At 38.0% G+C, this 27,860-nt stretch overlaps 1 protein-coding gene across 2 annotated transcripts; it reads right to left on the bottom strand.

Annotated features, from left to right (window-relative positions):
- Window positions 1–239: 239 nt before the first annotated feature.
- On the bottom strand, window positions 240–27,714 carry ATG4C (autophagy related 4C cysteine peptidase). Of its 2 annotated transcripts, none has more exons than XM_054833817.1 (11): window positions 27,351–27,714; window positions 23,721–23,851; window positions 22,354–22,437; window positions 21,454–21,687; window positions 17,958–18,288; window positions 15,963–16,033; window positions 14,333–14,469; window positions 10,538–10,616; window positions 9,796–9,872; window positions 5,372–5,491; window positions 240–1,648 (listed from the first exon to the last, which is right to left on the bottom strand). In XM_054833817.1, the coding sequence occupies exons 2-11, from the start codon at window positions 23,794–23,796 to the stop codon at window positions 1,478–1,480; spliced, it is 1,380 nt and encodes a 459-aa protein (XP_054689792.1). In that variant the 5' UTR covers window positions 23,797–23,851; window positions 27,351–27,714; the 3' UTR covers window positions 240–1,477. The 2 variants fall into 2 exon arrangements, with proteins under 2 accessions (XP_054689792.1, XP_054689793.1); XM_054833818.1 differs by having other exon boundaries at window positions 27,520–27,714.
- Between the last annotated feature and the right edge of the window lie 146 nt (window positions 27,715–27,860).

The following is a 27,860-nucleotide window of genomic DNA, read 5'->3' as shown; positions in this document are numbered from 1 at the left end:
TGATGTGCGGGGTTTTGGCTTTTTGGAATATTAACCCAATTAACACGTGCAAATGCACACGCCAGCCCTGACACACATACAGACTTGATCTAGTTCTGCCTGAAATCCATCTATTAGTCACTTCTTTCTCATAAAAGGAAAAAAGGTGCTTTAATGAATACACGTGACGCTTATTATTCGGATCGGCAACATTTGTGCCTTCTGTGCCTGAACGGCACTTAGAATAGGTTAACATTTGGTTTACAACACGACAATAAAATTTGCCTTTATTGCAAATAAACAGTATTCACACCTTACAATATTGTTTTAGATGCAGGATTATAGTCACTCTTAGAGGATCTAATACTAATATAAAAGGCACATGTATTTAATGTTTTCACACCTTTTTTATTTTCCAAGCAGTGTTAATACGTATATTAAATATTGCATCTACTTTGTTAAAACATGAAACTATTTATGTACATTTGTCTGCAATCTGAGAACACACACCATCAAGTAATCATTTGTACAGTAATAACGTGTATCAAAAAAATTTAAAAAAAAAATCACAGCCCAGAATTTTTAACATCTACTCCCCCATTTGCTTTGATTTAAAAGCTGCACTAACAGGAGAGGAGCTTCAACATTATAGTAGTTGAAACAGGAAACAAACACCGCTCTCTTCTAATAATTGTCTTTAGCTGCTTTGATTGGTTGCCGTTAATATTAATAGTATAACCTTTAAAAATTGTGGGGAAAGGTAATACTTTATCTTCACTCCTGATATTAAGGCTCCAAAGCAAGCTTAATGAGAAACCATTATAAAATCATACTGCTAAATAGTATCTTAACTCACAATTCAGCCTATATAATTATATCAGTATTGCAACTGACAATTACTACTGATATATCGAACTTACCTTTCCTACACTGTGCTGCTCAGGATGCGTGTCACGATTACAGCATTAACTATTATTTGGGCTTACGTAGCAAGACAGATTAGGGCTCTATCCTTATCACATGAATACAGAACTCAAATTTTGCTTACAAATAGACATAACATGGTCTCAAAACCTATGGATACGCATCCGTGACACAAAACCCACCCGTATCTGGCAGCCGCTGCTCGGGTTTTGTCCTGGACTGACGGTGACATTCGGGTCACAAGTTAGGTAGGCTTCAGGGACTGGCCAAGCTTTTTAAGAGGGCAAGCCCAGGACGTAGGCACATGTCAGCATACCTGGCTCTAAACAATGCCTTCTGTCTTCGCTAGCACAATGTAACGTTAAACTCATCCAACTAGTAGTGAACAAAAATAATTAGTACATTTATAAATGACATTTTAAAGACTGTTAACATATAAAACATTAACTTTAAGAAAATAGACCAATTTCAGCACAAGCTTGCCTTTTTGGGGGAGGAGGACACATACTTTTTTTATTTTTTAAAAGACAAGTGTTTTCCTGGACAGCTGCCAATAATCTTGTGTAAAATGTCCTTAAAGCAAGACAAACTCCTCTGTACTAAATCTTTTTAATCTTTTCTTTTCATCCTCAGAGAAAAGGTCATTTTCTTCATGGAGTGGACTGGAAGCAAAGTCATAGTCTTTAGAATGACCCTTTACAAAAGTAAACAAGGGATATTTCTCCTTAGATGAAGATTTCAGCATCTACAGTGTAAAACACCAGATAAAACGTTAATTGCAAGTGAAGAAATACAGTAAGTAGTGATATTTATCTGATGACTGCAAAGTAAAAAAAATGCACTTGTTATTTTTATCATCATATTAAAACAAAAGCATCACACAATCTAAACATCCTGTCCTCCCATTAAACAAACATTTACTGCCATTTCTTCTTCAGGTAGCTGCTCATTTTACACTTACACCTAACCCTGCATCTTGTTCCATACAGATCACCTCTGTGTGCTGATTTCTTCAGTGCGGGAAGATGAAAAAAAACCTCTACAAAATAGTTAATGGTTATAACATTCTCCTCCAGGTATGAATTCTGTAGCAACTAAGCATCTCGGGGAGACATATTTATTGTAGAATCAGCATGTACAATAATCAATGTTTCTATTAAATGTTTAAACACATACACCTATGCAAATAAGCCAATCACAAGCACATGGCTAAAACCAGATAGATGACAGTAACAGGCTGTGGTAACCAGGGTGCCAAAAATCTACAGTTATAAATAAGAAAATTGAGCATGTAGAAAGCGGGTGGTGGGGAATGATAAATACTGAAACAGATCAGCAAAATACCTTTAATAGCAGGTGAAAATCCTCCAAATACGGAAAGACATTTCAGCCTTTCAGGCTGTTTTGGACGCTTAATTGTTCACTGATTTATTTATTTATTTTTAAATTTCTCACCTGCTTTGAAAAAACAGTGCAGTGATGCAGTGACACACAGCACTACGGTAGCCTAGAGGTACATACACTGTGTGGAACTAAAACTCACTAAGCATAATTTCATGAGAACAATTAATCTAAACCAGTAAAAAAACCCTAAATGTGTCTTTAAACAGTAATAACTATTTAAAAAAAACACAGTCAGGGGCAGGGGGGTGTTAAAAAAAATAAAAATCACACTCCTGGTAAAATCCTTGATTTTTACTGTGGTTTGAAATTGTGCACTTTCATCTATTTTAATTGCATTTGGCTATTGTAATGTGAAACATGGGTAAAAGAACAAGGAGATATAGGAGACAAAAGAAGACTAACAAATGAGCATTAGAAAGAAAAACGTTTGTAAGATGCAGAAATGCTTTGTTTCTTGAGAAGACTAAATAATCAGATGCAAACCCTTTCATCTCTAGGGGTTGAATACAAGCTGGCTTAGCAGGAACAGAAACGGATGGTCACATGAAGGCTGTTGGCTGGTCTGGGAAGTGGACGGGTGGGCTTTGGCCTGCTCCTAACTGAAAGTTTGCAACAGAAAACTCAACCCAATACTGCACCTCAGGGAACGCATGATGACTGAACTACTATCGCACCTTTAAAGATGGTTCCTGCAAAAAAATGCACCTGCAGTTCCACTGCTGTTGTTCATGAAACTTCCTTCTCTACAGGTAGGTGTACCACCTCTCTCTGTACTAAGGGAGGTGATGAAATACTAAATACAGAACATAAACTGGATGGACAGGCAAATGCCTCAACAGGAGTCGAGTGGAACTTGGTTAAGATTATTGCAATTATTATCAAGCTACATCTCACTCAGTGATCACTGATAATTTGAAACTATAAAGAACTTGCAAGTTCTTTGGATACCACTGTGATGATTCCTACACAGAAGTTTACTGATAAACATACTTTTGTGTTAGATTGCAGCTGTTGTCACTGCAAATTAAATCTTCGTGCTGAACTGCATCCAAGTTCAACACTGAATCGGTCCAGTTCTTCAGAGAACTTTTCATTTCTGCTAAGAACCTGGGCTACAAACAGGCAAACGCAGCTGTAGCCCAAGTGGATTATTTATTTGCTGCCCTGGGTTTTGATAAGGAAACAATTCACTGCATTAGCAGAAAGACAAGCCTGGCACAAGTTAAGTAACAATGTCAAGTAGCAGCAACGTGGGGTTGAGAAGCCAGACAGAACTGCTGTGCCTGCTCCGTATTTGTGTTGGAAGCGCAAGACAGAAGGAAGACTACAGCCAGTCAGTAAATCCATCCTTCTCAAGTCTGGTGTGTTTCCAGGTCTCCTTAATCTATCAGCTATTTAATTCCAGGTATTATTAAACTACTTAACAGTAGCTGCCTAACTAGGAAGTACAGAAGCAAAGGGTAATTTGAATGTGATTTGGATGGAGTTTCACCAATCACTCCATTTGGGCCCTTGATTTCAATGCTTAATTTCTCTGTCACTGAATATATGGCTCATAAGATTTATCCTCAAGTAATAGAAGCTAAATCTTTTCTCCCAGCTCTTATTGCCCCCAAAAGCAGTGAGAACCTGAATTTTTTAGTCTAGCCTACGCAGGGTCCACTGGGAGTGCACTGTGCTTTATAGTTCAAGAGTTATTGCACTCAAATTGCAAACAAAGGGAAAAATAATGGAAAAGCAGGGAAAAAACCAAAGGATGTGAAGGAAGGATTGAAAGATCATAGAATGTGTCTCACATTGTATCTGAATCCAAACTTTCCTCTATTTTCAAACTTACTGTGCTTGAAATAATGTAACTAATATTAAAGAACTTCTATCTAAAATACAAGGATAATAGCTCCAAGACTTAGATCAGCCATGAGTATTTTTGCAACATATATTCAGAAAAAGAAATGTACTTAATCCCAAACTTGAAAAAACGAAAAAAGAGAAAGAAAACTTCCAATGCAACCAATTTTGTAATTAGATTTTTTTTTTACCACGTTATTACATTCATTCTTATACATGACAGAACAGGAAAACATAGAAGAATAGAAACTTCACTATTTAAACTTTCCATATATCCACTGCTTAGGAGCTTCTACTTTAAATCTATTTTCTACCTCTGTGTAAGGATCAAAGAAACAACTTCAGCATCAATCAGATTGCATATAGTATTACGTGTAAAAATGCTTTTTTTTTGATTATAATACTAATGCCACTTAACAGGACATTCAAAATGCTGTACAAACATTAATTTTTTGTGCTGTTGTGATAGCTACTGTGGTTAGAATATTAATACTATGACCGTCTTCTGTGGCCACTGCATCCTTTGACAGACTATTTTTTAAAAATCACAAACCAGTTATTTGGTACCACGGCTAATACAGCATATTAATAATGCTGTATTTCATGCACTCACATGCTGTAATAATCAAGGAAAAAAAAGTCAATTACATTTGGACCTAAATGAACCTATACCGATGTTTTTCAAGCAGAAGGACATGATCAGACGGATTTGCTGGGTGATACCTGCTCCATAGACTTCAAAACATTGTTACCAAACCATAAACACACTGCTTTACATTTAAATGCCATCAAAAAACCACTTACGCTAACAAGAAATAACTTACAATTTTATCTTGATCAAATGCTTCCATTAAAAAAAAAAAAAAATCCCTCCCGAGGGATTGATTGCCTTTTCAAAATTCCTCCTGGGGTGGGCAGGGGCAATCCCGCGGCTCCAGGGCTGGCCGTAGCAATATTCCCATTTCAAGAGTGCCACCTCGTGGGCCTGCCAGCGCCAGCCCGGCCGCACGTCTGTCAGGATGCAGCCCGGGTTTTACGGATTGGTAAAACCCAATGAAAAACAACCCAGATTTCTCGTGATTGTAAAAGCAGCAAGAAATATCAAGAAAAGAATGATGTCTATTTAGAAGAGTGAAGCTGATTCTCTGCCTTATCCATACACAGTACACATGTGCTGTTCTGGCTGAGGAATCAATTTGGTAACTTCGAGACCTACCTTCGTTATTTCTTCAGAAGCCTTCTCAAAGTCCTGCACAGTTCTACAATAAAATCCTATTGTGCAGCTCGGATCCATTTTTTTGAATGACATCTTTTTGGGAGAAGGACAGTGGAATGACTGCAAGTTTCAAGATTAAAAAACATGAAATGCATGGTTAAGGTTGAGAATGGTACGGACCGATGCATTTACTTTTTTTCCCCCCCAACAGCTTTAACATACAATCCCCTGTATCACTTGAATTAAAACCCAGCACACAATTTTGAAGTAATTTCTCCTACATGCCCCCCCCCCCCCAAATATTTGAGTATTCTCCCCAACATATATAAAACCTCCTGCTATTTATGCTGTATTCACCAAACTTGCACACAACACCAGGTTAGTTTGAAATCTGTCAAAGGTCTGCCGCTCCGAGCGGTACTTTATGAATATTCCCAAGGCAGAGGAGGTGAATGCTCTTCTGCAAATTGAATTTGTAACAGCTTTTGCACTGTCTTACAATTACTGCTTTACTACCACCGCCCATTGCCCCTTTCCCTCCCCCAGCCTCTATAAAAGAGACATAATGGAATAAACCAACCTCATGCATTTTCTTTTAGTAAATGAAATGGGTTAAAAACACTACAAAAACCAGAACAGCAAAACCATATTACAATAATCCACAAGTAGGAAAAACACCAAACAACATGCTCTGCTTGATAAATGTTTTTTTCCTAATGTGAAATCTCTTTCCATGACAGATGATGCTCTGACAGTGCTGTGAACTGAACTATCAGCAGCCATGCTGTAAGAAAAACCAAACAAATACAACCCCCCCCCTTCCCCACACTCCTCATTCGCTGTTCAGGAGAGTAAAGCAAAGTATATACTATCTACCCTGATTCTGTGTTTGTCTATTACAGGAACTGTAGTTTTAGTGGAGCTCACTGTCTAATAGGTGAAATTACTTGGTCACCACAGACTGTCTCTCAAAGGTAGTCCTCTTCATTCTGCTTCTAACATGCAGGACTACCCTGTTATCCTACCTCTGTGAAATCACTAGCAATCCTGCTACAGCTGCTCAGTAACAAACGCTAACGCACCATGTCTGCGCCACAGTGCAACAGAGATACCGCTGTACTAAAATGCAGATTTTGTTTTTCATTAACTTCCCCCAGTGATCAATATTCTCCAGCGAATAGTCCATGCTATTTCCTTTTGCATTTCCCTGTAAGCTGTGCACAGCTCACAGCTCTTCTGGCACAAGCACTGGTCAGCACAGGACCAGGACAGAGCAACGCAGGAGATTCCTCACCAACACCACTGTGTTTCCGCTGTAAAGGATAACTAACAACTGTTACAATCCAATTTGACTACGGCAACAGCAGCCCCTGACAGCTAACATCATGCAGTCTGTATACCAGAAACCCATTTTATCTTTTTTTTTTTTAATGTGTTTTTTAGCCAGTTAGAAAGTCAACGACAGCGATTAGTTATCTAATCTGAGAGTATTGGTCAGTGTAATAGCTTTACATAGTGAAGTGTATTGTTCTTTACTCCTGATTACAAACCTAAGAGAGGTATTTCTATTAAACCTCTGCTAAAAAAATATAAGCAAAGATGAGAAGTACTATTTCTACAAGATTGTTTTTAGTCACTGTTTTTTCTCCTAATTCTGTTCAAATTTTATATGCAGAAATTGTATTTTGAACATTCATTCCTGAGTCATCAAATACATAAACTGAACCGTGGCTTACGTAGCGCATTTCAGCAACAACACTGTAACCTCGGTTGTGCCACACTGTTCAGGGCAGTAGTCGTAATGCTACACAAATCACTCTACAACAAAGAGAAGCGGGTAGGCTTTTTCTTTTTTTTTTTTTTTTTTTCTTCACTCCTCCAAACAAATGGATTCTGGAAGCCAATACAGAGTGGATTGATTTCCAACTTATTCTGGACAATTTGTCAATTTTGAAAATACTCCCTACAGATAAATCTAACAAGCAACTATCCACACTAAGAAAGCAATTTCTGTTTACTTTTGACATTTCTGGACAAAGATATAATACTATTAAATGCACTAAGCATTAAATTGCAATATATTTTCCGTCTGCAGAAAAGCATTAGGATGCGATCAAGCCAAGCTGGCAGCTCGCATACCTTCACAATACATTTAAAAATATTATTATTATTATTTGGAAATTCATATTAATGCCAGTCTGCAGCACAATCTGAAGGATTAGTCATGGGAACAGAAACCAAAAAGATGCGTATTTTTTTTCGTAGCTTGGCCACTGAGCTACAGTGTGACATTAAGGAAGTCCCTTCAGCTCTGCTTCTTTGTGCCCTTCCCACCTTTTGCCTGGCTTACCCAATTAAACTGTAAAATCTTCAGAGAAGACATTGTATTTTACTACAGTTATTAGCATAAAGCAACAAGCATCTTAGCTGTAATCTTTGGCTGCTGCCACAATACAAATAGCTAGAGCTGGGACTCACCAACTCTTCTTCCGAATATCTCAACAAGGTAAATCTAAAGGCATCTCTAAAAATACAGAAAGTTTCTGTCTAGGATATTTTCTGATACATTTTGCTACTGTGTTCCTTTTTTAAATACTGAACCTTCTAATTTTCTAGAGAATCTTACACTTTTATATATCACACTAATTAAAGCATCTTGTTAAGCACAAATACTGAAAAATATGTAGTGTTTAAGTCCGCCCTAGGATCTGACATTAGCCCTGTGTAAGTCCTTTGATATATCCAAGTACTTTTCCTAAATACTATTTGATGGTGTTTTGATTAAGGTATTGTGATCAACTTCAACCTATGTTAACAGATCTTTTTCACTGTAACAAGGACTGTTGCGGTTCACTCCACTGTTTGCAGTTTAACTCTTAGCTGCTGTACAAAACAGAAGCCATGAAGATATGAGACTTCATTACACACTGTTTGGCTTACATTCTAAGTGTAAAAGTCAATTTAAGATCACCTACTCAGTTTCTCAGGTGTGAGTTTAAGAGTTGCATATGACCCACTTCCACTGTTTACAGGACTTCCCTGCAAACCTTTAACAATGCTACATTAGGTAGCTAGTATTTTAGAGGTGGTGAAGATAAACATATTCCTCTTCCTTACTGAAATGCAGTATGTTGTTTCTGAAGCTGTGTTTCCATGTTTAGGAGTGCTTAACTTCACAGAACACAGTGGCATGAGGAACCGCTATTAATAACCAACTCTGTTCTAGACTAGTTGATGCTGTCCTGAGCAGTGGATGCACCCTGAGAGTCCTTCTACACTGAATGTTGTTCTGAGGGGACTGGAAGTTCATGTGGAAGTTGGACAGAAGATCAAGAAGGAGAGTTTGGATGGCACCGAGTAATTCTACTGTGAGTACTGTGGCTATTGAACACTTACTTCTGCAACTGATAATGTTTTCCCATAGTACTTGTAAACTGCGTTTTTTAATAACCTCCTTTAGCTCTATTTTACATGCAAGTTATTTGGCAAGAGGTTAAAGAAAAGGGAAAGCGCTATTGTTAAAAACAACCAAAAAACAAACCAAACATGATTTTTAAGACCTAGGCATAGCCTGAAAAGATGCATTCACTACATCTAGATGCACCCAGAAAGTCATGGCCTAGAAAGGGCTTGGCAGAGCAAGAAAGAACAAATGCTTTCAAGACCTGTCAGTTTCTTGGACACTACTATTCCATAAGAATAGCTTGATTAAAAATAATAATAAAACTCATTAAAAGAAACAGTTCAGAAGACTTGAGTAAAATCCATCTAGTCAACCACAAACCTCACTGATAAGCATCAAAAAATTCCACTTGTATGAAGCTAAAAAAGGGACATGCAAAGTTGTTAGGAGCAAAAGTTACATTTAAAATAGTAACCACCTACTCCAGTATAGAAATATCACAAATTCCTGAATAAAGCAGTAGCAGGTAAACCTGCAGGAACTCTGGTTCCAACCTGGCAGCAGGCTCCTACTATTGAATACTACTAGAGAATTACTACAGTAGTAGTAATTACTGTAGTAATTCTCTCCATGATGTTGATTGCAACTTGAATTTAAAATAAATTTGACCAAAAAGACAAACTAACAAAACCAAATCCAAATAATTCAGGTTTAAGTACTCCAAATATTGTCTGTTGTCTTTGATGGAAAAGTTCTTAAATGAAGTGATCATCTATTTTTGAGGTTTTCTGATCATTAAAAAGAAACATACAAAGATTAATGAAGTAAAAATTAAAACCCCATATTGAGTTTTTAACCTCTGGTCATTTTTGTTGATTATAGGCCTATAAAGAAGGGCAGAACTTTGATAAATAACATGTAACTGTAAACCCATAAAGATGCAGCTAGCTAGAACATCTCTAAATAATTAGTGTTTGATTCATATGGGAAGAAAACAGTGCCAGGTCTATATCCATACTACCTCAAGAGGGAAATCCTTTATGCTGACATCTACAAAAGATTGGCAGTAATGAGGATCCATGTAAATCAAACTGTCATCTACAAGGACAAAACAGAAGACAAGTAATTCAAAAAACACCTTATTATTACACTGCTTACAATCCAATTTCTATGCAGAACAGCTGAAAAAAAAAACCAGCAAGTAACTGCTTGCCAGGCTGATATTCATTGACTGAAGCATAGGTTTTTGCAGGACAGATTAACTTTTGCATAATCAAATATGCTTGTATAAGCAGAATTTTTATAAAGTGATGAGACTGTCATTTAATTTTTGGTGATAAAATTACTTTTACAAACACACAATTATGTTCTGGAGTTTGCATATGAAAAATGTATTGTGCTACTTCATCCTGACAGGAAGAATATATTGCTTGTCATTTAAGCATCAACTAACACCACTTAAACTAGCAAAAAGTAAATATGTAAATAAGAACTGCCAGATAGCAACAGCAAATGCTCCTGAAGTTTGGTGAAACAGATAAATTATGCCTTGTTTATGCAACAATGGAAATTAAATGTACATTTTACAGAATCCAATTACTATATGGGGTAAATGACAAATGACTGGACTTTGGTAGACATGATGAATTAATAAGGTACTCATTTTGCTATTTTAATCATGCTATTTCCCACTGGTTTGATATTAACTTCCTAACTCTTCCTAACAAAAATACTGAAGAGACGTAACATATTAAAACACTAACCTTGAAATCCAGCAAAGTAATATGACTGCTTGGGTTTGCCACCAATAATACCAACACAATATTCAAGGCTTAAAATTCCCTGAAACAAGAACATTAAATAATTAGGACAGTGTTAAACAGAGTAAGTATTAAACTGAATTAAAATCTTGGCTCTTTCTTTACTGTTTTTAGGCAAATAGCTTTTTTTTTCCTTTTTAAAAAAAAAAAAAAAAAAAAGACTGACTGCATGGTTTTCTGGGGCTTGACTCAATTTTTAGAAGCTTAAAACTGACCAAAGAGAAAACGTACCACCAGATATTCCAGAGAAAGCCCTCCCTTTTCCTGAGACGCCCACACATTGAGAGAATTGGGGAATTTTCAGGGAGGAGACAAAACATAATGTCAGACTAGTTGAGCACAGGTTGCTTAGTCAAAAGGTATCAAAGTACTTAGATTTACAGAGTTCATCTACATTTACGTTCTGTGGCCCTGGTGGCTCTCTTCTTTTTGCATTCAAATGTAGAAGTCTGTCCAAAATACGAACTTTTACATCACAAGGAGAAATGCCAGTTGAAGCAAGAGTAATAACAAGATACAGCTCTAAAAACAGTAGCCCAAAATATGGGAGGGGAGACAGACACACAACAGACAAGCCCCATAAATTTTACTGGATGTTGACCGTGAGGGTAGAGGAATTGGAACCATCAACTTTGAGAAAGAGACATTACAAATACACCTAATGGGATTTAAAGAGGGACATGGGGGTGAAATACAGGAATCATTTCAGTCTGGAGGTGTAAGGAAAGAAATGTACTACTCCACCCACGGCAAAGCGAGGAGCCACTAAGGACAGAAAGAGTTGTGATATCAGCTATGGGCTACAGTCACACCAGTGCTGCCAGTTTACTTCTGTTCATTTGGGTTGAAAAGCGTTGGGTTCTGTAATCCACGTGGCTGCGCTAGCACACAAACCTAGCAGACTTATCAGTACGTAATAAAATGTTGATTTTATTGATATACCTTCTAGTGCTGGGGAGAAGGATTCACCCATAAACACACAATTTTCCTAAGGTAAGAAGATTGCAGGAGTTGAACTGAATTTCCTCTATCCCCCACAAGCTCTGGATGCAGTCACAGTCAACGGACACCAAAGAAATCCCCCTTGATCATTTCTCTATTAAAAGAGGTACCTAGCAAAGGAAGGGAAGAAGGCACAGAGGACTTTCCTCCTTCTCCCTTCAGCATATTTCTACTTGGGCTCATTAGGATTTTGTGAGTATTCAGTCTTGGCTTAACACAGTTCTCCATTAGTTATCCCTCCAGCTCCAGCGGGAGCTGAATTTTGCCAACATTGAGCACTTCAGAAAGCTGAGCCCAACTGTTCTAATGCAACTGAAGCCCAAGACCATTAAATACTCTGAAAACTGAACAGCCTTTAAATGGCCATAAATCACAGAGGTTTTCTTGTGGCACTAGAGAAGTGTTGGGTCGAAAACCTTGGACGCTGGCCCAAAGTGGGACAGCAATCCAGAAGACTCTCAGTTGAATTAAAGTGAAATCTCCATTAGCTGGCATTCATATCTATATCCTCTCCTCTAAGAACTCAACCAGTAAAAGTATAACCATTATATTATCATTGTATAAGTAGGAAAAAAATTCTCTCAAAGTGATTGATATTTCACATACTAATAAGACCAAAGCTTCTTGCAAAAAAAATTCATCTGCTTAGACAACGATCATGTAATGTAACAAAACCTGCTGTACTCCTCCACCTGAGATGCTAAGAAAGTCAACTTCAGCATGGTTTGTACAGGTTAAAAGAAAGTGCTGCTTATTTTAAATATGAAATATTTTGAAATATTTTCTTGTTTAGAAAATGCTCCTCAATGGTTGAACATTACAGAACATTTAGGCAGATCAGAGGCAAAGGCTGAATCAGCTAAGGAAGGCACATCCTCTGGCGGTGAAAGAGAAAGGGAACAAAACTACTTAGAGTAATGAATAACTGTTTAATCTATGGGAATTTCCTTGTGAAAGTGAATTATAAAAAATTTATCAATTTTCATCCATAAATATAAAATCCTTTGTAAAAATTACCTCTTGTACTACATTCTAAAATCTGCATTTTTAACTTAAATCCAGACCCCAAGAAATTTAGTCACTTCTTGTGAACAGTCAAGACAAAGATTGGAGTGACTAATATATGCAATTGAAAGCCCTCTAATCACACTCTCCATTATAACAGACTGCAAAAGGCAGTACCAGGCTTGGTAAGCGAGCAGCAGCAATCGCCCTGGTAAAGCCAGTTGTATAAAGCAAGCTTAGATAACATGACTCTGCTATGAAACCCAGTGCCACACAAACATATTTTACTCTGGCAAAAGAATGGTTTTGAGAGGTAAATTGAGAAAGCCTCTGCAGGGTAAAACTAGCCATAGATATCTGTCAATAATAAAAGCCAGTATTACAGAACTGGAGTCACTTTTCTTTTGCTGAGAAAGCCTTATGAAAGTTGCAGAAGCAACTGTTTGTTAGCTTACAAAGGCACCGTGTGTTTTCCTGGACATGGCTGATTCAAAGGCTTTTTTGCAGTTAACATTGACAGTAAAGTCAGGTTGCTGTGGATCATATCTGCAACCACAGGCTTATCTTCATTGTGTCAGAATTAATCAGTGAAGAACTAAAACTTTCCAAAACCAACTGTCTGAAAATACAAGGAAAAGAATCAGGAAAGAAAAACAATTTATTAGTTCAACATTTAAATAAAAGGCTTCATCACTGTGTGTTCCCATGCCATTAAAAACCAAACATGTTTCCCGAAATTTTACAGAGAAGACAGTCACAAAAAAAAAAGAAAAAAGAAAAAAGAAAAAAAAAGAAAGAAAAAGAAAAAAGAAAGAAAAAAAAGATGTAACAGGTTCTCAGATTTTGTACATGCTACTAAATTGTGGTACTTTAAAACAAGAATATAAAGACAGATAAACAGCAGCATGGAAAATGATAAATCAGCAGGGCTCAGAGAACAATCTCTTCCTTAAGAGAAGTATTCTTGTGGTGAAGAGGTAGGATTACAGTACATCTTCAGGGGTTAGCACCATAAGCAGAACCTCTGCTAGGGAAAAAAAAAATAATAAAAAAATTTAAAAAAAATTTAAAAACTGTTAAAAAAAAAAAAAAGAAGACTGCATAGACTTTTCTCCCCTCTGCTTTTTCCTTGAGTTTTACTTTTTTCCAGTTCACTTTTATTTGTGGTAACTCCTTGCTACTCCTGCATCACTGTCCTTAGAAATATTCATCCTAATGTCCAGATAGTGAAAACACACTTGAAGAAGTGACTAAAGATATAAAAAAAAAATTCTAAACTGTCTCTTAAGGGGAAGAAAAAGACAAAAGAAAATGGGAAGAACAGACAAGCAACAACCTTAAACCATGCAATGTTTAAGAAAATAAGAAACAGAACAAAGAATTTGGTATGTTTGTATTTTCAAATACTGACTGATACTTAATACAGCACAGCCCTAATAGCATATGTAACTAAATTACCATTTCTAATTTGAGCCACTGCATTAATGTCTTTTCAGGTAGCTACTTGAGGAGTAGGACAGTTATCACTGCTTTACCAAGGGACATCATGTGCTCTACAATTATATCTGATCTTGTAATAGGGAAATTTAAAATCTGTAAAGTCAAACTTTACAACCTTCAACTGTAAAATCACCACCACAAATTTAATAGGTAGCAGATTACCATCATGAAGTCACTTTTCATATCACCTAGTGCTACTATTTGAAAAATGATTGAACTCTCCTTTCATACCTTTACAAACTCTAAGTAGTCCATGTTTGTTCTCTCTCCACCGAGTCTCACAGGAACTAATATAATTACAGCTTTTGTGTCTGCTTTTCCAGAGTCCATAAAAGAACACTGTCTGTCAATAACATCTGAACTGTAGACTGAAAGGAGACAGAGGGGAAATATTCGTATTTAAAATACAACTGCTAGCTTTTGCAAAGACACACCTACAACATGTCATCATTTAGTGTGACAAATTAAAACTACAGTCCTTCAAAATATTATTGTCCTCCTGAAATATAACTCTTGAGTGACTGATGAAAAACAGTGTTATGCCTCCTTATTTTCAGCAATATTTTGTAGAATGGAAATGGGCTGCTGCTGAGATAAAATACATTGTCAGGAAAACGCGGAAGGGGTGGGTTACGACAAAACCAATAAATATTTATTCACTTGATATGAACTACTATTAAAAGGAATAATTTAAAACTTGAAAGCCTACAACTAACAGAAACATCTACATGTTAAAGGAAAAAAAGAGATGACAATAATTGATTTTAATACTCAAGTTCACTGTCTAAAGTTAGCACAACACAGTCACTGAAAATGAGTGAAAAAACTTAATGTAGTATTATTGCTTATTCCCTCCAAACTAAGAGAGATAAGAAAAATCATCACCAGAACAAAGAAGCAAAAAATTAATAGAATTTTAAGAGTTTCCACTATCATTGTAAGTCAGGTGAAACTGGTTTGTAGTGTATGATTAAACAGTATCTCTTTAAAACCAGTTTGATTGATTACCCAGGGATGTTGGTCTTGTCTGTCCTATCCCAAGATCAGTTATGACATAACTAAAATTTCTGGCAGCTAAACGTGGCTACTGAAGTAATACATTGTGCTTAGATTTGAAAGACTATAGTCATTAGTGTAAAGTTTCACCACATGATTAGTTTATCTTGTCATCATTTTCTGCTCCTGAACATCCAGAGCTCTAAGCTCCTCTGCCTGTTATCGATTATTTAAAATGCCATGTTGGAACAGAAGAAAGGTTACCACTGGCTCTGGTTCACTATCCTGCTCACATCTGTGAACTCCAAGTGAAAATGACTTCTTAGGATTCTAAAAGACTGGTGCAGTGTTGTTGTTTTTTCTCTAGAAGAATGGCTAACAGAGAATCCTGTGATACACAAGACAAAATGTAACTAACAAATCTACTCTAACTGAAGTATTTTTCAGTTGTTCGATTGTTTTCTGGGGGTTGTTTTTAATTAGATATGGAAGTTCTTGCTAGCTTATTGCTAAAACAACACTGAAGCAAGTACAAAACAGATCATTAACTGATTTAAATCCAAAATAAAAAGTTACAACAGGCAGACTGTAAGAAAAAGTTGTCTTGCTGGATTTGGAATTCCACTCTCTTCCACTATAAGGTACTAAACAAGCAACGTACAAAGCTTTTGAGTTGTGATGGCTGATCCTCAAAGAAAACAAACATCTGCATATATCAAGAACCCTTTTATCTACATAATCTCAATTTTGTGGATCCATTTTTGAGTTTATTTTTTTCCTTTAGAGCTCTATTGTTAAGTACTTACTGAAAGGCATAAAAAGCATCTAAAATATTTGCAAGAATCTACATAATCACATCATTTACCTGTACAATCCTGAGCAACATAGACTGTTACTCCTTGTAGCTCAGGGTCTCTTGCTTCTTCAACAGCTTTTCTAAGTACAAACACAAAACTATTTAACTCATCTCTGATTTTAAAGAAATTAACAGCAAATAAACATAAATTACTTGATTTTTAGAAACAGGTTGGTTTTAAATGTGTGTTGTTGGGGCTTTTGAGGTTTTTTTTGGTTTTGTTTTGTTTTTTAATTAAAGACACCTTCCATTCCTGAAAAATACAGCTGGGAGGATAGGGGTTCTTTGTTTGTTTTTAAACACTGCATACCAAGATCCAGTGTATATGGCAACATGTTTTTCCACAAAGATGACAATGTCTGGCTATTTAGAAAACAATGAAAACCACAAAAAAAAAAAAAAGCCTAAAGAAACACATTAACTTACAATGAAATTCATATCCACTACTTTATTTATTTGTGTTTATAACAATTTTCTGTCACATGTATTGGGATAATAAAGGCTAAATTTGCTGACAAAAATATTATTTTCAACTTGATAGATCTCTTTAGTTGACCTCAGTTCATACAACTAGCTACAAATTAGCACCTCATGTCTATGGAAATAAAGGCTAGCACATAAAAAGCTGTAAGGTTTCACCAAAACTTCTGAAAAGATAATTACAATATTAGGCTATCCTCAAAAGAGTATGAGTAATGGACCTAAAAACTAGTAAGAAAATATATGTCGATAGTCTGAAGCATGATCATCAATCAAGGACAACATTTGTAAAGAAATTAAACTGTTCAAAATAGAAGATTAGCCTTTGACTTCAATACACACTTGCAGTAAATGGTCACTATCCCTTTATCTCACAATATATTTCGAGGAATCGTTTAATACAGTCGTTCTCAAGTTATGAGAGCGCTATACATTGTTAGTACTGCTGTAAGAGAAAGGAGACCTATGAAAGGAAACTTTTGCAGTGTTGGAAATCACTGGTGGGTTTGTGTTCAATGGAATTCTGGGCCAAATTGCCCCCCCACTCCCATTAGGTAAACTGGCTACAGCAATTTAAAGCAAGCAAAAAGAATTCTGACAGTTTCTATCATCAGAAAAAAATTGAAGAACACACATATATCATGCTAACCTCTCACATATGCACACATCTAAATCTGATTATTTCAGTACAGGTTCACTTAAGATTAATATAGTTTTATACTAAATATCAGTCTTCTATTCACACATATATTTAGATAAATGTATGAACTTTGGCTTCTGCTGCTTAAATGACTTGTTAGTGATTCAGTTTGTAGGTAAACTGGAATCCACTAAGAATATAAGCATATAAAGCTTTTAAAAAAAACCCCAAACAAAAAATTGGTAATATTCAAAGAAATGGCATATAAAGGCACATAGTATGGAGAAATTTGACTTTCGACTTTTTTTTTTTAACCACACTGAATGTCACAGACCCTTTACTTTTACTGTGATATAATTATAATATTAATAGTCCCATACATTTACAGTTTCACAAGAATTTGATGTGTGCAAAGAAATGCTGAAAACATCAATTTTAGCTCTGACATTTCATTACACTATCAGTACATTACAGCCCCCAGGTTACAGTATAAAAAAAAAAAAAAATCTATAATGTTATGCATGTTCCAAGGTTGAAAGAGTGGTTAGTTTTTAGAACATTTCATTAAATGCAGCTCTACATAAAAGCCTAGTTTTGGGAGAGATACTTGGGACTTCTACTGCCCAAAGTACAGGAAAATAGGAATGTCATTTTTGTTCTGAGGTAAGATTGAACCAAAGCTCAGAGTTCAGTTCCTGCACCTACTGCTATTTCCTCTCCTGCCTCTGAAAAATCTCTAGAATTGCTACTAATATGGGCATTTTACAAAGCCAATAATGAACACTTAGATGCTCAATTAAGCTGAAGTAATCTCATGACACTCTGAAATGCTTCTCCTGTAATGTGTAAGGCACAGTAACAGCAAAGAATAAAGGTATTTTTACCTTAAAATGTGTGCAACAACTGCAGGCCCATACCAATCTCCAGCAATTTTTCCAGACTTCTTTCCATACTCTATTAGCTGGTGCAAGCCAAAAGCTGCCAGTGGAGAGTCGCCAAACCAAGAAATTATTTTTCTATGATAAACTTCATTTCTCATTTCATTGTTATCACAGTTCCTCCTTATTGTTCCCTGATGATGATTTGACAGGATCTTGGGTTCTCTTTCTGCTGTGAGCGATGTTTCGAATGATGCTGTCAGCTTTTTCACTGTATGGGCTGTCCATGATTCAGAATCTGAATTGTCAATATCCAACGCATCTGGCCAGACCCAGGCTGCAGTAAGAAATTTTGAGATACATATTAGGTTTAGTATTTTAGTATAATTAGCAAAGCACATCCCTTTGTCCTCCGTGTTCCTCAAACTGGTAATATGTACTTAATGTTCTCAGATGCAAATATCAGTGTTAAAATGTAAACAAAGACTTCAAATAGAGTATGATTTGCTTTTGTTTTCTGCTGAATGATAGCATAAATTGCTAACAAGTGTACTGTTGGTAGTATTTCATTTCACCTATCTCAGAGAGTAGGTCAGACTCCATGATCCCAGTCAGTTAAGATATACAAGACACACCCTGATGACAAGGCACAGGTTAGAACTATCTTACATATTAAAAGTGTGAAAGTTAGCTATTCGGTGCCATTTAAAAAGTTTTATCCAAGTCAAACAAGAAATTTCAAAAGCTGTTTTTCATTCTTCTGGTTTGTCAGTTATTAAAAAAAAAATAGGCAAACCTGAAGAATTGTTCATGTAAAAGTAAACAATTCTTCCTCGCAAAATGTCAAAGCAGATCAGCAGAAAAATAGACAAGATTTCTTTATTCACTAAACTTGTGAATTCTTTATCTGGATTACAAGACAAACACGTTTAAATATTATTCAGCACAGTTACTACAGTCTGCATTTCTAGCTAAGGTTTCTCTGACAACGCATCCTATACACAGTGTTCCTCTTACAGCGTAACGGTGGTTCAGCACATCTAGAGAAGAGTAATGCTTCCCTCGTCAGATGACTGAAAGTCTCTCCCACAAGTTCAGAGAACTACTTGCAACACAGAGCATGTGAGGAAACCTCCGAAACACAGAGAATGTACTGTTAGATCAGAACGTATCCTGAAGGTCTGCAATGAACATCCCAGGCGGCAACGGGGAAGCTGCCACATGCAAGCAAGGAACACACCCTACAAACCCTACGGATAGGGTGCTTTTGCCCATGAGCCAGATTTGGGTAAACTCATGGAGGTTCAGAAAGCTGCTGTAACAGCAGCAGAGGAACCTTTTCAAACTAATACTGCCAGAGAGCAAGAACTGCAGCCTTGTAATTCTTACTGAAGTATCTGTGTAAAAGTTTTTGAGAAACAAAGAGGAAGCACAGAGGCAACCAAGATTTTAGAATTAAAATAAGCTTGGGGCTCCAGTAGTGTCACAAGTATTGCTGGTAATGTCCTTAATCCATGTCACCCACTCTTACTAGTGTGACAACCACTCTACATCAATGCATCTTACCAGAAGCAGCACCCCTCAGTGAAACTTGTGTTAATTTTTCACTGCAGACCCAGGCAGATGCACATCTAAGCTCAGTGTAACAACATCACAGGCCTTGCTATTCCCATACTGTGAGTTTTCAAATTTAAGGCACTGTCTTAAGCACAGGCATTTCAAAGTAAAACTTACCAGTACCTTAATATTTAAAATAAAAACTCATTTACAACATCATTCAGCACTTATCTGGAACATTCCACATAGCAGTGGAAGTGTAAGTATTCCAGCTAGCAACTGCAGTCAAGTTTTGCTTTGTAACAGCAACAATACCATTAAACTATAATGAAAACATCTCTGGGAAAAGAGTAAACAGCGATGAAAAACTTCATGTAAACACTTTAATATGTTTCAAAAGCTACCCAGACCTCATAAAAAGCTTTTCAAAAGATAATTCACCAGCTGTCAGAAGACTAGATGATGAGAAAAGTAGCCCAGAAAGACCATACAGATTCCATTTTTCTGTGCATTTGGATTGCCACAGAAACACTAGCACTCTGGAATCACCAAATCATTTTCCAAATTAGGATGCATGGGGGACAGTGCAAGGAATTCTTTGTAACCGTGGATTTTAAAGCTAGAAACCTGGGGCTTTTTTGTTTTGGGTTACTCCAGAATGAGCCATTACATGTTCCTACTCACAGGCAGTCTTCTGATCAGATTTTTTTATATCTTTAGATGTATTTATAACAAAAGTTATATTTAAGCAATTTGTGTTCTCAGCAGAAGTACTTTCATACATTTTGATATCTGCAGTCAGCTGAAAGGGATAATGTATGTTTTATGACTTAAATATCTACAGCAAAAGGAACATTCAGTGAGCCAATCTGACAGTTCGGTCATGACACTGCCAAGAAAGGCAACTTTGTGATGCAGCTTGTTTGGGACTATGTTCACAGCTTACATCATATTTGCACAGTAAGTACAAAGTATTATCAGAATAGGCTTTCAGAACTATCTTCTACTGAAGTATTGCTGGGATCCAACAAATGGCCAAGTAAACAATGCACTGTATTCTCTCTAACTAATGTGCCTGGGTAGCTTCAGGCCTGTGTCTTGGATGATTTTGACAAGCAATAGTAACAGAGGATGGGACCAATGGTTTTAAAGGAGCAATGTGGTAGATTATGAAAAGAGAAGAGGATGGAAAGAAAAGGTGGTTAATGATGAGAACCAAAAATACTTCTACGCAGGACATGGCTCAGCTTGGAAGAATAGGGAGGACATACACACTTAGCCTTTGGAAGCAGAAAGTGCTCCAGATCTCCTAAAGCTGCTCCTTTGAAACAGCTGTGACCGAGTATTTCGAGATAGACAATAATAGGAAAAAAAAAAAAAAGGAAGTTCCTCTGTAAGTACATGGGAGGAAGGGAGGAAATGAAATAGTGCAAATTTCAACACAAAGAATGATGTATTGAAGTTAGATTAGAATCCTTCTATTAACTCAATATAGTAATACTAGAAGAATTGAATAACGTACAGCTTTAAAACTGATAAAAGAACATCACTTTTGCCATAGCCCACGGCTATGGGCTGTGGAACTAATTTCCACACCTCAAGTTCAAGACACGAGCAAGATTCAAGAGAATTGGACGCTTGCATGGATAATAACAATACCCAGGTAGAGGATCACGAATTTTTGTGGTATTTTACTTCACAGTTAGCTTATGTGGAATTTCCAGTATCTTCCTCTGACACACTTTGGTATTCCCTTTTTCAGAAACTGAAGGGTAGGACAGCTAGATCACTGTGCTGACACAATGTAACAAATGCAATATTAATGAGGAGTCCAGAACCAAAACCAGCTTGCACTTCAGATTTGGGCTACATAAAGAACATCATGCTCTCTACAGAACCCCCATGCTTATCATGCCGAATATAGAGATCTTCTCTCATAACTTACCTCTACCGAGAAAATGAAGCATAAGACCTTGAGCCAGCAGCATTTGACCAGTTCTCAGTGTGCAACCCCAGCCACAGTCTGTTGTTAATGCAGACCCCTTTATCTGAGGAAATTCCTCTCTGTAAGTCAGCCATATTCTAGAAATAAAATCTTTACGAAACTCCTCAACATTTCCTGAAATCTCCGTGTTGATTTTATCACAATTGGACCCATCTGAAGAGAGTTCACCAGATTCTGTAAGGCAAAGCACAAATTTTAAGTTGTAACTTGTAAGGCACTTCTGTTATTAGAAGGAAGGTAAAACCATACAACTATTCTATTACAAAAACAGGGCAAACTTGCAAAAAGGCACAATTGCTTCAAACATAAGAAAGGAAAATTGGAAGGCAAACACAATAGAAATGTGCCAGTGGGGAAAAAAAAAAGAAAAAAGCAATGCAGCCAACGTTACTGTGCCAATGGAATTGCTGACTTGCAAGTAAGCAACTGCTTAATTCACCTAATGTAAATGGTCAAATAGAGATGTTCTTAGAAAACTACATACTGGAAAATGGTAACAAAGGTGTTGGTGTAGTGGCTTTTTGTACAGGTATTGTCAGTATTTTGTTCAGGAGTTTTTAGAAAGAAAATCTCAAATTGATACGTAAATGAAATGAAGTGCAAATTATAGCACTAATATTTACAGAAAGAACAAGACTTCAGTGTAAAATCTGAATAAAGCAGGTTAGGATGGATTTCATTAGTGGTGGTGTTGGAGATTTACATGAGTACTTTCTAAGCTTTTCATGTTTACATTTTGAATTTGGTAACTGTTAATGAGGATCTTTCTAGAAGATTAAAAATACATCCACAGAGCTCCTGCCGAATAAGGTTGGAATGAGTTAAGTGCTACAAACATACCATCAGTTTTGAAGTGGTAACATTTTCCCAGCAGAAAGACTGGAGAGTTTCTACTGAAGTAAGTTTTTGTTTTCAACACCCAACCTAAAATAGACGAAAAAAGGTAACAGATGTGTGACTGAAGTATTCCAAAAAGGAATTTCTAATACCATCTGGTTAAGCCCAAGGTAATCCATGAAAGGGGAATATAGAGAAAACGTACTGAAATTGTGTTTTGCTTTCATAAATAACAAAAAGTTTAATAGTTCTCCAAAACAGAATTCTAGTTTTAAAGTAACGATGTTACCCATGTATCAATGTTGGAATGTTAATACAATGGTATTACTGCACAGAAATTGTTAGGATACAGAAATGCTAAAGCTGATCTTAAGTTGCTTTGTCTCTATTGTGAATTCATTACTGCATAGTTTGATTCTGTGAGGTTTCCAGCTCCTATAACAACATACAATAAGCTTCACAAATGACCAGTGAAAACGCATGAAGGGTATTGCTTTTCCTGTAGGATTAATTAAACATACTTCATCACAAAATCAAATTGCAGATTCCAGACACAAAAAGGGTAGTATAATATGCTGTACAAATTCAAGGGCTAGAATTCAGTTTTTAGGTTTTGACAGTGTCCCCAGACAGTAGCTTAAGTCTAAATCACTTAAGTCTAAATCCCATGGACTTTTATATCCTAAGTCCATAGAGTTTCTTGAACTTTTCCTATCACATATAGGGTGTAACGACTACTATTGCCCTGCAGCCATGTGATAGCCTTAAAGAAAGTAGAAAAGTATCTTTTCATCTTGCAGACATCTCCAAGGCTCAGTTATGAGAATTAACAAAATTTTCAGAAACCTGGTGGTAAATCTGAGCAGCCTCAGTCCTAGGGGGAAAGCAGAAAGATTAAGGACAGACCTTTAAAAATTTGTTTGCTTATAAACAAATTTCTGAAATTCAACTGTGGAAAAGTATGTTCCTCAACTGCGTGAAGTAGATTCTTCAACGGAGTTTGTATTTCACTCACCATAAAATTTTTCTGGAAAAGCACATATAAAAATAAAAAAATCTGCACAAATGATTACATATTATCCCTGTTTAAAAGTCTATGCAAGTTGAGTGTCATTTATGTAATATATTTACTGTTTTTAGAATAACTCATTTAAAAAGAAATTGCGCAAATTTATTTGGAAAATTAAAAGCAAGGAATTTGTTTACTCAGGCTGTTTATACTGTCAGAGTAAAAATGGTTTCAAGTGCCATATTGCATTTTTATTATTAATAATAGTTAAATTTCTGAATTATGATCCCATTCATGTCAACAATAAACATTCTACTGATTTCAGTGGAGACAAGATCTTACCATACACTGTTTCACTTACTGTATTTCATGTTGTGCCATGCCGACATAAACTTTGATTTTATCTTTTCTACTTCATCTGTCCCTGTGGCCTCCATATTCAAATTCTAGAGAAAAAGCCATTGCTGTCTTGTAAGACGTTCAATTCTGCTACTGTAAAAACAAAAATATAAACATATCCATGGGCACTGAGAACACAGGGTATAGTATCACAACCAGCCCACTTCGGTACTTACATACAACATGACCAGAAACAGTAATAAACTTGCAGAATCCTCCACTACCAAGGACTGAGAAGCAATCACATGTTCCATGAATAAGTAATAAAAACATTTAATTCCAAATATACACCAATAAAATCACTACACAAAGCTAAATAAAATATAATGTTCTCCAACAGCTCTCTATTGCACAACAAACTGATCTAGAGCACAACCTTTGCTGGCATACAAGTACGCTTGTTCTAATTGGCAATGAAATGAAGAGCTACGATGCATTTGACTAAATAGAATAGATGCTACTCTTTTCTGCTGAATAGAATACAATAAGCACTTTTTTCCCCCCTACATCAGGGGTTCTGAGCACCAATAAACACATCTTGGTTTTAAAAACAGCATTAGTTTCAGATTTCTAATTGTGAATTTTCTAAGCCAAAGTTTACAGGCATTGGAGGAATTGAAAGAGTGCAAAATGTTTTGCTGTACGTGTGCAAGGCAGAAAATGCATAGTACTGATAATGCGTGTAGTAGCAGTGGCACAATTTGCCTAGAATTAACTTGCTAGAGAGCTAACATCAAAAGATTATTAGAATATTGTCATAAAATCCGTGTTTACTTTACATTTCTTCTAGTTATCACTTGCAGTGCAAAAAAAAAAAAGCTCTCTTCCAATTTGATTGTATTCTCTCCAGTAGTCCAGCTGCATTGCAAGAATGAGGGTGGTAAAAACCACTGCTGTGCAGATTAACTTTGTAAAAAACACTTATAAGTTTTCTAAAGGCGGGAGGGGGGGGGGGAAGGAATGCACTTTTACTGACTCTTTCTGAACTGCAAGACAAGACAGAATTCACCTTAAAAGCAACCTAAACTGGTAGTAATACAGAAAGAATATATACTACCTGTATCCCTGTTTCTAAGAAATCTGAGAAAATAGGACCAAACTCCCTTTGTAGTCCACCTGCCCCATTTGCTATTAATTGAGCCTGCTTCACTGCATGTATTCTGTCAACGGTTCACATTAAAATAGCTGATACAGGAGGTTTTCTTGATGATATTTGGTAGCCCAAACCCTTGCACAGATAGCTGAAAAATTAAGACCTTCTGCTTCAACAGGAGCTCTTGTTGGACGTCAAAACTTGATCAATAGCGGTACATCACTGCAACCTTAACCAAATTTTTAGCTCAGTTCTGACAACATCAGACGATGACATGAACAAAAGTAAACTACCTCATTTAATTAATAAACTTGGACCAGGGCCATACACCATCGCTGATGCTACACACAACCTCCTTCCTTTACAGTTCTACATTCTCCTTTTATTTAGTTTTCCATGTGTAATTCTCCATTGCATTGGGATCAAGAGCAAGATGAAGACTAAACTGTGTTAACATATGCTCCCAGTGGAGAGAAGTAAGTAAAACCTAACCACTGATAGCGTAATTGAAAAGAACAAAGATGTTGGGGTTCCAATGTCTTCAGAGCCTAAGGGTATGCACACAAATGCACTGTTTCTGGAATCTGTAGGTAAGGCAAGGAAAGCAGCAGTCTACTGCCCAAGCCATCCCTAGTGTGTTTTTTCTGCTATTCCATTGTATTATTTCATAGAAGTCAACTTTTTGATGGAACAAGAGGCAATGCAAGCTCACAAGTGTGGGGGAAGACTGACTTTTTTGCTAGTAAAAATAATAAATGGTTACAACCCTACTATGATTAGCCTTGTGTTAAGCTGGCGTTTTGTAGGGGAAAGAAGAGAAAAACAGTTTAAGATTGGGTTTTAATTTCCTGCCTTTCCCCCCCCTCTTTTTTCTTTAGGGGAAAAAAAAAAAAGGAAGGACTGACTGTATCACTGACTCTAGCTGGCAAAGCTGGTAAGATGAACTTCTTCAGGAGGTGTGTTTGGTCTAGACTGTCCTCACATGATCAATCAGCAACAGTAATTTATGCAGAGGCCACTGATTGCCTTAAAAGCCAATACCTATAAAAGCTCCCTCTAGCTAAAATTAGAAATGAAACAAACTCTACTGTTCTGAAAGGGCCCGAAGGAAAAATTATTGAAATGAGAAAGAAACTCATTTTCCTTTAAAAGACAATGGTCATCACGGTGCATTTTTCTTTCATCCAGTTACATTTCTTCCCTAGCATTATGCTAAAGATGTGAAAAGGACTTCTAAAAAGAATGCACAAAACAGGCACATTTATTCCACTGGAAAAATGCAGGCTCTTCCCATCAATGTAAGAAGGCATATAGTTCCACTGAAATTAATGGAACAGCATCAGGAGAAGGTCACAGGGAATACAGATTCAAGCCCAACGGGCACAATGCAACCCCCATTATGAAACCTAAAGCTAATGGTTTTATACCAAAGCTGTATCATTTAAGAAGTTATCTAGAACGTACATTACTAGGACAATGTTATGCAGGACACACCTCTTTATTTTTCATTAAGTCCTGTCTTCTCAGAGCCCCCATTTCCCAATCTCTGTGGGGGGATGACTGCAGCAAGGTGGCTGTTAATAGTGATGGAAAAACCTGCCTCTCCCTAAACAGAATTTGTTTTTTTTCATTAACAGAAAAGCAAGCTAACCTGTGGATGTAATCACACCGAACGGGATGAATGAAGTCTAAACGTGACTATTAACTAATTTACAAATGAAGACACCCTTTGCTTTTTTCTACCTGGAAAGAAACTGAACTAGCAGCAGTCACAGCACAACCGCACAGAGGTCCCTGACAGTGAGTAATGCCAAGAGGTAATTTTTAAGGAGTTACCCCTTTCTAGCTGTAAACACGTATTAAGACGGTTAGAAATAATACTTTGTAAACAGCAGGTGAAGAAAAACAGCTTCTTAAAAAAAAAAAAGACTGTAGCAAAAGACCGAACACTTTACCTATCCTGCATTTAAAGCCAAACAAGAGCTGTTCGCAGAGAAGCCGCTTCTCTACTCGTTCGTTACTACTCCGGCTCCCCACCGGCGGGAGAGACGGGTCTTTGTATCCTCACACCGACTCCTGCGGGCTTTGTCAGCTGACGGCCCGGCCGGGGGAGCCTCCCGGCGGGAAGCGAAAGCGGCACCAGCTGCCCCGCGGCCCCGGTGGCTCCCTGAGCCGCAACCGAGCCGCCGGCCGCAGCGCGGTTACCACAGCCGCCCGCCGGCGGTACGAGGACGGCCGACACACACACCCCGCGGCGGGAAGGGGCCCCGAGCGCGCTCCTGTCCCTACAAGACGCACGCAAACAGGCTGGCCGGGAGCGCAGCCCCGAGACCGGGACGCCGCCTGCGGTTACGCCCGGCAGCGGCCGCCTCTTCGCCGCCACCATTGAGACGTTTCATCCCCCTCCCGGCCGCTCGCCCGGCGCTATGGGCCGCGCTACCGGCCAGCGCTTCTCCCCCCGCGTCCCTCCGCCGGCCGCGACCGGCGCGAGCCGCTCACCCTCACGGAGCCGCCGCCGGTGGGGGGCGGCGGGCGGTTAACGCTTCCCCGCTCGCGCCACCGCCGCGGCCTTCCACGGCCGCCGTGAAGAGGGCGAAGGAGCCGCTCGCACGGCGACCCGCTGCGAACCCGCCTCTCGCAGCCCGAAGGTGGTGAGGTCGCCGCTTACCCGCCCGGTGAGCTCCGTGGCGCAGCCGACCGGGGAGCGGCCTCCCCGGGGCTTCAGCCGTGAGGGAACTGCGCGGAACTACAGCTCCCGGCGGGCGCTGCTGCGGGAGCGAGCCGAGTGCGGTGGCGGGCCCGCGCGGGGCATGCTGGGAGCTGTAGTCCCGGCGGGAAGGCAGTTGGTTCTCAGCCACCGCCTGTGGAGGAGGGAGGAAGGGCCGCAGCGGGAGGCGGTGGGGCGGGCCCAGGAGGACGAGGGTCGGGCTGAGGCGGCTGCCCCGGGGGGGACGGGCTACGGCTGGGGACGAGCCCCCGGAAAGGCGGGCGGAGTGCGGGATGCCGGAG

The sequence above is a fragment of the Grus americana genome, chromosome 8 (genome assembly GCF_028858705.1).
Source record: "Grus americana isolate bGruAme1 chromosome 8, bGruAme1.mat, whole genome shotgun sequence".
NCBI lineage: Eukaryota > Metazoa > Chordata > Aves > Gruiformes > Gruidae > Grus > Grus americana.
This window is presented reverse-complemented; position numbering and strand designations above follow the sequence as displayed.